This window comes from Centruroides vittatus, unplaced genomic scaffold, assembly GCF_030686945.1.
Source record: "Centruroides vittatus isolate TY-2023 unplaced genomic scaffold, ASM3068694v2 contig_1033, whole genome shotgun sequence".
Lineage (NCBI taxonomy): Eukaryota > Metazoa > Arthropoda > Arachnida > Scorpiones > Buthidae > Centruroides > Centruroides vittatus.
The window spans coordinates 890,912-904,924 of record NW_027120671.1 but is presented as its reverse complement, the minus strand read 5'-3'; the positions used below and the strand labels follow the sequence as shown (position 1 = coordinate 904,924).

At 30.6% G+C, this 14,013-nt stretch overlaps 1 protein-coding gene across 1 annotated transcript in view; it reads left to right on the top strand.

The window, feature by feature from the left end:
* The window catches only part of Fmr1 (synaptic functional regulator FMR1), a 104,912-nt gene that overhangs the window by 27,501 nt on the left and 63,398 nt on the right, over nt 1-14,013 (top strand). The window contains exons 3-4 of the mRNA XM_067262547.1: nt 4,007-4,112; nt 12,056-12,210. Of these exons, the coding sequence (XP_067118648.1) occupies nt 4,007-4,112; nt 12,056-12,210 (261 nt within the window). The remainder of the gene's footprint in view (nt 1-4,006; nt 4,113-12,055; nt 12,211-14,013) is intronic.

Sequence of the window (14,013 nt, the reverse complement as noted above, 5' to 3'; positions counted from 1 at the left end):
ATGTAGTGAACTTCAGAGTAACATTATAATTGGGCTGCAATTTGAAAAAATTGTAGACCTATAAATTCACACTGTCAACTGTCCGTTTGTTCATCTGTTTTTCCTTAATCTCGAGAATGGAGTTAAATAGATGAAATCCGAGACCAGATATGGAAACCTTAGGGCAGAAGACCCCGATTAACTATATATGAACTTCCGATGCAAACTGGAAGTCACGTCATTTTAATTCAAAATTTTTCCCCCGAAAGCAGTTAATAGATGACTGGCACATATATTGTTAAAGGAAAAGTATGACGTTCAAGGGCAAACCACTACTGATTTGAAGTAAAGTGTATATAGTTTAAATTAAATAAATTAAAAATTGCAGCCCGGCATTGCGACGTTGTCACAATAAATTATTGCTCATTTCTAATCTAGCAAGTAGGATAACTTTCCAATACTTAACTTGTTACACTATGCAAATCAATGGATATTGGTTAATAAAATGATTGATTACTATTTCTTATTTTATTTATAATTAATGTTTTTGTTCTTTACAGTGAGATACATATGAATACCAAATAATGCTGAATATTTGACACTACACTATTAAATACTAAACATATATTTTGTTTAAAGAATTTATTTAATAAAAAATTTATCAACTAACCTGTGGTAAAATAATTACATTAAATGCTACTCAAAATAGCATTTGTTGTTGCTAAGTGTCTGTTGCATTCCTTGACTATTGTTTTGTTTGAAAAATTAATTTTTACTTAGAAATCTAAGTAAAATTAGCTGTTTGAAAAAAGCTAAAGTAAAACTGTTTAGTAAAGCTGTAAAGTAAAAAGTAAAAAAAGCTGTTAAATTGTGTTGGAATAACAAAAGTATCATAAATATATCTAAGATGAACTAAATTTATTTTATTGTTGGAATTTTGTATTGTCAAGGTAAGTATTTTGTCATCTGTTGTTTTCAGTTTTTGGAATATGTTATGCTTTTGCATATCAGGATTTAAAATCTAGTTAAATAGATCAAATTTTTTAAAAGGGCTATTAAGTACTTCTACAATTTCTCTTTATACACACATTCTTGCATTATCAATCTGATTTAAGCTTAATGAATACCAATGAAATATATTTCTGCAGTCATCCATTTTTTAACAGATGTCAGAGCTGTTACTGTGGCTCTCTGTACTCCTCATCAGATGCAAAAAAGTTGCTTTATTCACTTACAGATACAGGAAGAAATCACATGGGCTGACAAATATTGGAATGTGTCGCAAATATCTGACGAATATGGAAATGTGGCAAGATCTCAGCTCCAATTGTAATGCTAACTGGATAATATTGGGGATTGTAGTGATAAAGGGAAACCATTACACAAGAAGTTCCGGATTTGTTTGCAAACATTATAGTGAAATTTTATTCCAAAAATCTCAGTGCACATTTTCCTTATTCACAATTATTCTTTCGGGGCATAAAATATGTATTTGCACATTTTATGCCTCAAAGAATACACAAATGAAACAAGATCTCAGAGAGAGTGCGCAACCAACATTTTTTCCAGAAATTCATTCAGGGAAAACATTGGAAATGATTCCACAAATTTAATGATCAGCCCTTGTGTATAGTAATTAACATGTGTCTTACTATTTATATATAATTGATCAGAGTTCAGTTTTAATTTTAAAATTTTGAATCCTGGATGAAGTTTTGAACTAATATTTGTTATTAGTTCATTAGCAATTAGCTAAATTAGCAATTTTAATAAAGCAAAGATATATCAACAATTTTAATACTCTTTTGGGACAATCTTTTATGTGATGAATATTAAGAAAAAGATGTTCACTATTGTAATCTATTTTGGTAATTTTATAAACATCGGGTGTGCTTCAAATTTTATTTTTGATTAAAAAACATCCAAAATCTTCGTGGATTATAAAACTTGGTAAAATTTGGTTTACAATTGTTGTAAAATCAACAGCAGCATTCCTGCAAATCTCTTTAAAAATGGTCAGAAAAAAATTTCAATGTTAAATGTGAGTAACAGAATATGAAATATTTGTCTACTATTTTCCTAATGAAAGTGAATATATTTAATCAGGAGGTAGTGGACCAGAAACGAATACTGACTTTCTTCAAATATTGATAGGACTTTTGCTATAAAGCTGCACAGTCAGCACAGATATACCGTGAACTAAAAATTCATATTTCTTATTTTTTAAAAAATAAGAAATATCTGCAAAAAGCTGCATGAAAAATGTACCTAAAAATGTCAAATAAGGAACTAAAATCAGTACGAAGTGATCATTAAATTGTGTAATTATTTTTAAAGACAAAGCATTAGTAAGTGCAAACTTATTTTTGAAAATGATTCCTTAAAATAGCATTTTCTATTCTAAGACATTTCTAATTGCAGCAATATAATGTGATTGGTGTCTGTGACCAAATTAAGTAATTTGAATACTTTTTCCCTAAAAATTGCATTATATTTGGTGGAAAACAAGCAGTTGCATTCAAAATCATATTGAATTTGCAAATCTTATATTTTCCTCCCAAGTATTGATTGTTTTTGTAACAGAATCAATAACAGAAAGAAATGTGTGCTGCTCTTCTTGCTATTGATTGATTTTATTACAAATATGATGTTGTGAAAGCTGCTATTATTGCTTATTGCACCTTGAAATACTAGGCAATGTTTTTTAGATGTAATTAATTTAAAAAACTCTTGTTGCAAAATTATGAATTGCTTCTTAATCACGAATATAATTATAAATGTACTAAAATAAGTTACTGTCTAACAATAGTAAATTTTATTTATTTATTGTACAATTAAGGAAATGTGCATGAACAATTGATTTCCACCCCCCATTTTAACAATTATACGCACATTAAAAACCATAAAAATATTTCAACAATAAATTATGATAAAATAAAATGGAATATGTACAAAAGTTATATTTAAAACTTTGTTTGCTTATATCGATTATTATTTTTATCATTAAAAGATTAAAAAAATAAATTGTACAAGACAAACATTTAGATAAAAAATATGATAATTATAATTAAAAAAAAAAATAGAAATGAAGATTGAAGTTATAAAAACTTTAATAAATTTATTAAATAATAATTATACTTGTAAATTAAATAACTTTGTAATATCGTGTAATAATAAGCAAAATAACTTATTTTTATCCAACAAAGACATAATGTTGATTTTCTGCTAATAGGAATAGTGAAGTATTTACCACTGTAATGTTTTAAATACGTAAGATATTGCAATTTAATTTGTCAAATGTTTGGTGTTATTTTATAGTAACGCTAATTATTATTGAAGATAGACTTAGAATATGATGAAGAAAACTGCTTTTTCTTAGCCAAAAGGTTATTCTCCATAATGTTCTATAAAATCATGAAAATCATTTTGTAATGAATGAAAGGTCTAAAAATAAAATGTATTATTTCTGCTTAATATTTATCATGCATATATCATTTAGTATGTGCTTGGAAAATTGCTTTACAAATTAATAAACATATCCATTTTGCAGTTAATTCCAAAGAAATTTGCTTTTGTTTATTACTAAATAAAACATAGACTATTTCTCACATCTGTTTAATGACATATTATTGAAACAGGTAAATATGTATAAATTCAGCCAGTACTTAATATATCAGATTCTTCCCGAACAAACACTAAGTTATCTTCATGGCAAGTATCAAACATTGAGTAAATCAAGAATTGATAAACTAATTTATTCAATGTTTAAAAGTTATAAACTGTCATTGCCACTATTATGTTAATTTCTGTTCTCATCATAGCAGTAAAAATTAAGTTTTCGGAAAATAATGTTTTCAAGAATTTCTAGGCCAAAATTTATGTAAGAAAATGTCTGATTTGTTTACCTTAAAACATCTTGTTTATAATAGAAATCTTTCTTATTTGATATGAAAACAATAAAATGTTAATATTTCCTTATTGTGAATATGTTTATCAAGATTTATTAAAAAATTTTTAATCTTAACAGTTGGCAACCAGAAAGTAAGTTTCCTTTCCGACGTGTAAGGTTACCGCCACCACCCACAAAAGATGGTGAAAAACCCGAGAATATGGTTGAAGGCCAGGAGGTTGAGGTAAGTTGATTTTGCTTGGTAAAAATACCATTTCGATAGTAGTATTTTTTATTACTACATATTTTGCTAATGTAATATTTGCTTACTGTTAAAACATTCAAGATAATTACAGGTACTCCTCACTTTACGACTCGCACTTACGACCAATCGAGTTTCGAACTGCAGTTCGGGAAATCCCCTTTCTCAGCTTGAGTGTCGGTCAGTGGCGAATGGTGGAATGCACACTAAGCGTATTATAATAGGCTAATAGCATACTATAATAGTCTTTTTATGAATAAATTTGAAGTTTGTTGCATAATTTGTATAATTTTACAATGATCTTATATTCCTGGCGCAAGCTCCTCTCTTATCGACCAATTCTCTTAACGACGTAGTCGTCGGAACGGAACTCGGTCGTAAAGTGAGGAATACCTGTATTAAATTTAGGAGAATTTAGGAATATTTTTTTATTTTGAAGTAAAGTTTTGTTCTTTTTGTTTTATGTATAAAAATTGCATTATGTAATTCCAAAATGCATAAAAATTACGGAATGAATGCAATTTTTTACGCATTCTTATCGTAATATAGATTTTGTATGAATTATTATCAATATTTTTTTAATTAGTAGTTGATAAATTGTATCAGAAATTTTATTTTTCTAGCAATAGGAAAATGTTGGAAAGACTTGGAATTGATAATGTCAACATATTTAGTTTTTTAAAAATTTATTCTTTCTTACTTATTGAAATGAATAAATTATTAAACAGAAATGAAAAATCTGTGTTTATTTTCATATAAAGCAGATGAGTATTTGTGTTATGGACAAAGTGATTAATATGAGCATTATGAATAATGACCAACAAAATCAGGCATTGTAATAAATTTCAATAATTTATCAAATTGACCGATCCTTATGAATACTGCTATCACCTAGTCGGGCAAAATGATGATAATACATTGAGGAGTGAACATCTGACATACGCTAGCCAATCAGAACTTACATCTGAGTTGCGCATGCTTATTGCATTTAGTACTGAATTTTAAATTTATGTGACCAGTAGTTACTGTATTTTACGGACTATAAGACGCTATAGACCAGGGGTCCCCAACCCTATGCCCGCGGGCACCATAGCGCCCGCCGATCGTTTTACGTGTGCCCGCCGCTGTGCGACCACGATAGAAATAAAAATATTTCAGTTTTCAATAAATTGCTATGTAAAAGTTTTTCCGTTTTTAATGATTAACCACTCAAAAGTAGAAATGGCGTCCAACACAGATAAAAGCACAAAGCGAAATGCGACTGATCTCTTTTTCCCCTCCGCCAAATCTTCACCAACCAAATTTCCCATACCTGAAATGAAATAAACCGGTCCGTTCTGAATATCATAAAATCAAAGTACAGATCATGACTTACAGATGAACACCTTGACGATTGCTTACTAGCAGGAATATCATCATACTCTCCTAATTACGAAGCAATGGCCAATGAAATGCAATGCTAAAAATCACATTTACTTTCAGATTTATATTTTTTATAAAGAATTTTTATACTTTGTAGATTTTGTATGCATTGTTTAGTAATTACTTGTTTTGTAAAAATTATTGTTAATAGTCTTGTGTATGTTTTATTACATTTTTGGAATTAAATGTTTTCTGTACATTATGTGTATGTATTATTAACTACGTCCAAATATAAATTCACCTTGAAAAAATAAATGGTGCCCGCCATCCGGCCGGTATTCTAGAATGTGCTCTTAGTTACAAAAAGGTTGGGGACCCCTGCTATAGACTATAAGACGCACTTTAATTTTTAAGCATTTTTTTTTTTTTTTTTAAATACATATAAAATACATATAAGATGCTACGGACTATAAGACGCACCTGAATTTTGGAGGCAATTTTTCGAAGAAAAAAAATGCGTCTTTTAGTCCGTAAAATACGGTAATCTTTCTTCTTTGACAAAAGTAACGATCATGGAGGAATCATTAAGTGATATGAATAATCGCCTCAACAACCGAATAAACGAGTTAATAGCAGAAAAAGGTGAGAACAGTCAAATTTTTGCAAAATTAGCATATTTGTCAATGATACAAAAAGTCAGAGTCAAAAATGAAAGTTACTTCTAAGTTATCGGAAGAATATCGGTTAATAGTACTTTGAAAGAATTCACAAAAAATAAATATTTCTAAGTGAAATAAGTGGAGTTTTTTTTTTTTAAATCAAATTTAAAATTTGGTACTAAACATGATATGCACACGCAACTCAGAGTGCTGATTGGCTAGCGTATGTTGGATGATCACTCCTCAACTTATTATCATCACTTTGCCTGACTAGGTGATAGCAGTGTTCATAATGACCAGTCAATTTGATAAATTAATCAATATTTATCGGACTGCGTGCCCGCTTTTGTCATTATGAATAATGCCCGATTAATCACTCTGTCCATAACATATATATTATTGTTAAAAATGTTTATTTCAAATCTAAATATTTGATACTGTTCTTGCAATTTAACATTTTCAATGCTGCTTTATAATATATAATTTATTTTTCTTACCAGAAAGTTTATTTGTCTTTTGTAGTGAAAAATTAATTTGTAACATAAATATATTCATATTTATATATAAAAGAAAGAAAATATTTTTACAATATCATATACTGTTGATCCTGGCTATCTCTAAAACTTCTGTATTTCAAAATTTATTTTTTTCTTTGCATTTTCAGCCTAAATTCAATGTAGTTTCCATATTTGTCTCAAATAATTTTCTCTCAAAACCTCAATCTCAAATTATGAACTGAAGTATCATTTACAAATTCAAAGCTCAGTGACTATATTTTGATATCATGAATTGTAATTGAGAGACATCTCTTGCAATATAATACGTAGCTGCAATTAACATCGCTTTTCTCTGATTTCCAATAAGTTTTGCTTGCATCTCATCTTATTTCTTGAAGAAAGTCAGGCATCAGAAACTATTGATAAAGTATTTCTATTAAGGTTTGTCAAAAATAGTTTATTTATACTGTACTAATACAGGTATGCATTGTACTGTACTTGCTATAATATTAATGAAATAAAATAGCACGTACAGTATATACTTCCAATCAAACCTATTACTGCTTACTGTGTCGGGACCTCTGTTGAAACCTATCTTGAAGTTTTTTCCTTGTTCCTGTGAGATTCTATCGACAGACAGGTTCAACTGTATAATTTCCAAGCATGAAGTAAATGCACTGAATAAATATCATTTTGGCTGACTAGCTTATTATTTAATGAAATATATGAATTAATAATGACTTAACTTAAAGTTTATATAAATATAACTTGAAACTTTGTTTTTATTCTAGATAGCATATGCTGAAACTTGTAACAAATATATGTTAGTAAATTATGTTTGTTTTATTAAGATATTTATTTAACATTAGAAAATGTATTTTTAAATTTTTGTCTTAGTTTTTATAAGTTTTGTTTAACGGTTGTCAATAGTATATTTAGATATAAGAGGGTATACATGATGGGAACACTTGTTGCACGATGGTATGTCTTGGAAATCATTATGAACAGTATAAGGTGTGGACATCCTTCTGAACCTATTTTACTCTCCTAACTTATTGTCTGATGCATATGTGCAGGATATCAGGGGTTGTCACCTGCAACAGCTTTCTACCTCACAACACTTTGAACAACTCTGGACTACTTAAGTATGCCTTGGAATACTGTTCCATAAAGTGCTATCAACCATTTCATTGATAGTATGTCATTGTCTACACAAGTGCACAGTCACCTGAGGTGAACCTATTTTCTATTGATTAAACACTCATCAAAACTCAGTTATATTTCTCATATTTTTTTGTGGGTTTTCACATTTACACATTATGGTTGTACCTTGCAAAGTTGTATTTGTATCTGTCCGTTCACTCTTAGTGCTGCAATTTTAGTTCTGAGCACTGTGTTATGCTATGAGAAGGGAGCAGAATGACAGCAGTTTACCACAAATAAAGCATCACCCATTGCAATAGTGGCCACATCCTGTCATTCATATGAATAAACGTCTGCCTTCACAGTGCTAGTTAGAAGGGTGTTTACATACTGCACAAACATCATCAGTACCTATAAGGAGCTAGCATGTGTTAAAATGATAGTGAAGCAGCATGATATCCAAGAAATAAGTTATGATAGACCAACTCATAGTAAAGTACAGCAACAATGAATGCAAACTAGAAAGGAAAATGGAAGAAAGGCTACCATCCATTTTGGCCCAACATTCAACAGCATCTATGTGACAATAGCCAAAAGCAAAAACATGCAATTATATTGTAAGAGGAACCAACAGAACAAGATAACACATGCTGCCAATTTGTCTTGTACAGAGTAGTTAGTAAATAACTAGTATTGAATACAATTGAAACAAGTTGATTAACTTATTGATAATTATAGAAATTGAAATAATTGATTAAGTAGGGTATTAAAATTCTTTGAGAAGCCAGATTACAGGGTAACTTTGTGTCTATTCTTTGTAATAATGTAATGCAATTGGGATGTTTGACAATAGATCAAGACGCTAGTTTTTGGAACTTGGATTGCTTGCTATTGTATGAGTTCATAAGGATTACATCCAAGAAGTATTTGGATACCTAGGACAAGTTCATGTTAGCCAGTAGGCCAAATGCACCTTGACCTAAAACATCCATTTGCACTGCACAAGAAGTTACTTCAGAAGTCCGATCTCTTTAAAAGAAGACAGCAGACTTCTGGAAGAAAGCTGAGGGACTTCACCAGGTCTCTCTCACTCTCTCTCTCTCTTTCTCTTATTTATTGATACATAGTGCCATGGTTTCTCATAGCATTACCAGGACTTCGTCAGCCTCAAAAAAGTGGAACCCAGAGAGCTGCTCATTCACAAATGAGATTCAGAAGAGTTTCCTCAGCAGATCTACAAAAGTGACAAGAGGCTGAAGGAGAAAAGTTTTAGTTAGAGAAAAGTGCACAGATGTTTATGAAAGTGACTAAAACTGGTCATAACTATGATCAAAAAGTGAACACGATGCCTGTCAAAAGATAGGAAATCTTTGGTTCAGCCTGAGAGCAGGCTAGGCAAAAAAATTTGCTCTGCTTTAAACCAGGAGTTAACCTCTACATAATCAGAAGATATATTTGGCCTTGTCTAACACCATGTCAATTCTTAACAAACTCCTAGGACAAGTAAAATCCCAAGGTATGAGGAAGAAAACTATCCCCATTTATTGCAGAAGAGATTCAGAGAAATTCCTTAAATCTCTCCTACAAATGAAGGGAACAATAATAGTTTTGTCGGGTCTGATGCTTAAGCTGTTATCCTTGCACCAGCTCTAAACACAAATCGGGCCTTCTTTGAAGGAGGTGTGACAGAATACTAGGGAATTTCCCATACAAAACAACAATATCATTTGCATAAACCTCAGTTAAATAACTTCAGAGTTGAAGACCTCAAACAGCTCAACTCCCTGTTTCATCAAAGAACTAAATGATGGGTAAGCTTCTCTTGATTAATACAACTAATAGTGTAGGAAGAATGTGCTGTTGCACAACATCAATAGTCACCTCAATGTCTAATAAGGGACCAAATCAGCAAGAGAAGCAATCCGATTTGAAAGATATACATTCTGAAAAGTGCTCCATCACTCCGTTCTGGGTTACAAAATTTCACCCTTTTTAGGCTAGAAGCCAAGTTAAGGGTGAAAGTAGTGTGTGTGTGATCAGATAAGGAAGCTTCATCAGACACACACGAATCCACTGATGTCTAAATCAAAGGAAGCTAGAGTTAGGTCTATAATTTCCATATGGCTGAAAGTGGGTTTGCTGCTTTGATTTAAGATTATCGATTTTGTATCCACCAAAAAGTCCAGATGATGATCTCTTCTGGGATTGCTATCATTCCCAAACACTTGTGTCATTTCCCTTGCAACCAATTAGGAGAGGAAGGTGATAAGTGGTAAAAAAACTATCACAGATCTTATCTCATCAGAAGGGGGAGGTTCAGTAGAATCATAAGGAAGATAGGCAGAGGAGGAGAAAATCTTCTTAAACCCATTAACATTAGCCATTACATATACAACTAGGTTTTTTTCGTCCAGAAATCTGAGTTAGGGAAATACTTGAATCTATTTACTAATAAAAATGATTTTTATCAGATGAATGGTAATAGAGTTGGATCTAAGTTGGACAAGCTTCTAACTTGATCCCTGAAGACCTGGGGCTCTTGTATCAAGGATATGTCAATGCCATGTATCATTACATGGTGGTTTCTGCAGTACTAGAGATTGATTTGGATAAATCTTAACATAATGATTTACATAAAATAAAAAACCATTCAAATGTCTAGCAGAATTCTTTAATATTTTAAGAACATTTTCAAATGCATTAAGCATCCATCATCAGTTATTTTTTTAATTTTATTGAATTATAATCTCCAGTAAGCAAGTATACATTTATTTAATGATTTACATGTAATGGGAGCACCACATGTTATGATAGAACACTCTAAGAGTCAATAGCAGCAGGTCTGTTAGTCCCTAAAGCCACTGACAATGAGCAGCAGCATTGGGCTTGCTACTAAGTCTTGAAATTGCCAACCTTGAGCTAACCAAGTGGCCCTACTACTAAACTCAGAAGCAGCCAGCTGTCCTGTTGAAGGAACCTCACACATTTTTAGAGTAAAAAACCATATATGGGTTTTAATGTAGAGGAAATATGTAGTCAATGTCTACAGAACCTCAATGCTGACACAAGGCTGAAAACAATGGGGTGTTGCCTGGTGTCCCAAGTGAATTGTTTGCATTATCTGTTGTATTGTCTGGATACTTTCCTTGCCAAAAATCTTTGATGCCTTCTAATTTGGCATTGGCAAGTGCTTCTCTTAGTTGGATGTGATCTTGGCACTCAGATGAGAAAACTCTACAAGACACAACAACACAGATCACAACAAGGTGGAGACATGATGGAGGAGGTACAAGTTTGTGGAAACACCTAAAACTTTTTAGAACAGAATAGTTCTCAACTTTTGCATTCAAATACTCTTATCTTTAGTTAGAATTGCTTTGGATTAAACCTAATAACAAGTTTTTTCATGTAAGAGTGTATAAGAGTGATTTGACTATAAAAATGAAAGAAACTGTGTGACATTTATCTGTTGTAATTTAAAGATAAAGAAAAAAAATATTAAAACCTGTTCAAAATTGAGATCTGTTAAAATGGAAAAAGTAATTTGGTACTGTGCAGTTCCAATTTACACAGGTATTTTTACTATATTTTACTGTATTAAGATTATTTCTCATTGCAAATTTGAATTAATTAATTGCACTACACAATGACAAAAGGTATTTTTTGATTGATAATCTGAAACCGTATTGTTATTCTTTCTCGTTACTTCACTAAGTGATTGATTAATCACACTACATAGTTAAAAATAAGCCAGGATGATTTAATGTACAATAAAGAAAATAACTTTTCCAGCAGACAATACGTACATAATGTGTCTTGCGTGAGAAGGACCAATTGTATAAAGACACATTATGTATGTATTGTCTGCTAGAGAAAGTTATTTTCTTTATTGTACACTACATGGTGTTTGAGTAACATAAAGGTATTTTATTGATCTCAATTTACACACACTGGCAATTATTATTACTCTGAGAGGTAATTATCATTAGTATGTTAATTGATTTCCTAGTTGATTATATATTGAATAATTATTATATTTGGATATACCTTAAAAAATAACCTTACAAATAGTAAATTTGTTTTTTTATTTCTTCAAAAAGTTGAACTGAAACAAATTAAGAAATTAGTTGATATTTTTCAAATTATTTTGAAAAAATTGAGATTTAAATGTTAAACTACTACAATGGTACAAATGGTACAATTTATCTTTAAATATTTCATTGTAAGTATGCAAAAATTGAGCTTTAATTATTTGGTATTTTAGGTTTATTCTCGAGCAAATGAACAAGAAGCATGTGGTTGGTGGAAAGCCTTAGTAAAAATGACAAAAGGAGATTTTCATGTAGTAGAATACATTGGTTGGGAAACAACATATACGGAAATTGTTCCTAGTGATCGATTAAGATTCAAAAACTCAAAGTAAGCATTATTTTCTTTAAATACAATTTAATTTATTACATATATTTTTTTTTTATTTGATCTTGTGCATTAAGTTTTGTTAATGTGTTTTGATAATGATGAAATAAAACAAATTTTCTCTAAAGTTACCTAAATAAAGAAAAATTATATTTAAATAGCCTATAATTAGCATTGTATAATATCAGTTTTTTATTCTGAGAGAATGCTTGCAATACTATTACTAATAACATCTTTATACAGTAGTCTCTATAGTCCATCACTTACCAGTCTGACACATCAGTTGGTAAAATATTTTTGCTCATTTAAAACATTTATTAAATATATATCGGGTTTTTGAATGTGTTGAAGTTTTATTAAATACTTTTATATATACTACTGAATTCCTAGGTTTATGTTAATGTTCTGTAATCTGTTAGTAGTCAGAATGATATATACACATATGCTAGAAAGAAAATAGTGGCAACATATTTGTTATATTCATTTATAACAAATTATGTATTGTGGAAACAGAATAACATTACATTTCTTCAATATATTACCCTGCCATATTTATCACCTTCTGTCACGCATATGGAAAGCACTGCACACCAGTATCACTACTGTTTTTATGTCCTTGAATGAGTAACCTATTTCTCAAAGAATGGTATCTCTTGTATGGAAATGCTTCCTCTCAATGCTTTAGCATGGAGAAGAGATTGAAGTCATGGGGCCCATATTGGGAGAATATGTTCAAGTATTTCCTATTTCCATTGTTCTAACAACTCCCTCACAGGAGCAGCAATGTGATGGTAAGTATTGTCATGCAAGAAAATGGAAGCATGGAAATATTTTTGCCTGTATTTGGAAATGCTGTTTCCTCTACACTGTAGGACAAAGATGACCCAGGTACAGTACCTACAGTAGTATGCAGCATTTGCAGTCTGTCCCTGAGGAATTGCAAGATAGATTCTCTTTATCATATGTCATTATCAATATTAATTTTATATTTCCAGATTCTTGGTGGTTTTTTTTAAGGCAGGGATGATGGGTGATGCCATTCATTGGACTGGCATTTCAGTTCTGGCTCATAAGATTGCATTGCATGAAATGTGGATGCAATGATCATACTTCGAAAGCATCATTTTAGGTTGTTCCAATTTGACACCACTGTGACCAATTTGATCAAAACTATATACTGTGGTACCTCTTACTTCAAATGTAAAATTAACAAAACTTTGCCTCGAAGTTCAAATGATCCTTTGAAATTTGAATTACACATGCAGCAATAAACTGTGCTTGAAGCATAAACACAATCTGTTGTATTCAAGTTGTTTCTCATTCTTGTTTTTATGTGTTTGGTTATATATATTGTACTGTGTGTTGTTTGTCAATTTTTAACACTTTCTTCCTGCAATTTTTCCTTGTCACCAGCTTTTTGGCACCCTGTTCATTTTGTATCCTGTAGTTCAAAATTTCCTGAACAGAAGTTTTTAAGCCACATTTGGCATGTTCAAAGTATAGGAGTATTTTCCCTATACACACTACAATTTTTTTTACTGTTTGTACTGTATTATATCCTTTTCAAAACTCAAAGCATAATATGCTTGATATGCTTTTTATCTGAAGACATAACTTGTTTTTATTCAAACAAAATATGAAGTAAACAGTTTAAAGTAAGATTCTAAACAAAGAATAAAACCTCACATTATCTATGTATATTAAATTTCACAACTTTTATAATTAATCACATCTATATTAAGATGCCTAAGTCAGCGTGATCAATAAATGCAATTTTCCTTTTATTATATAGTATTTACATATTTA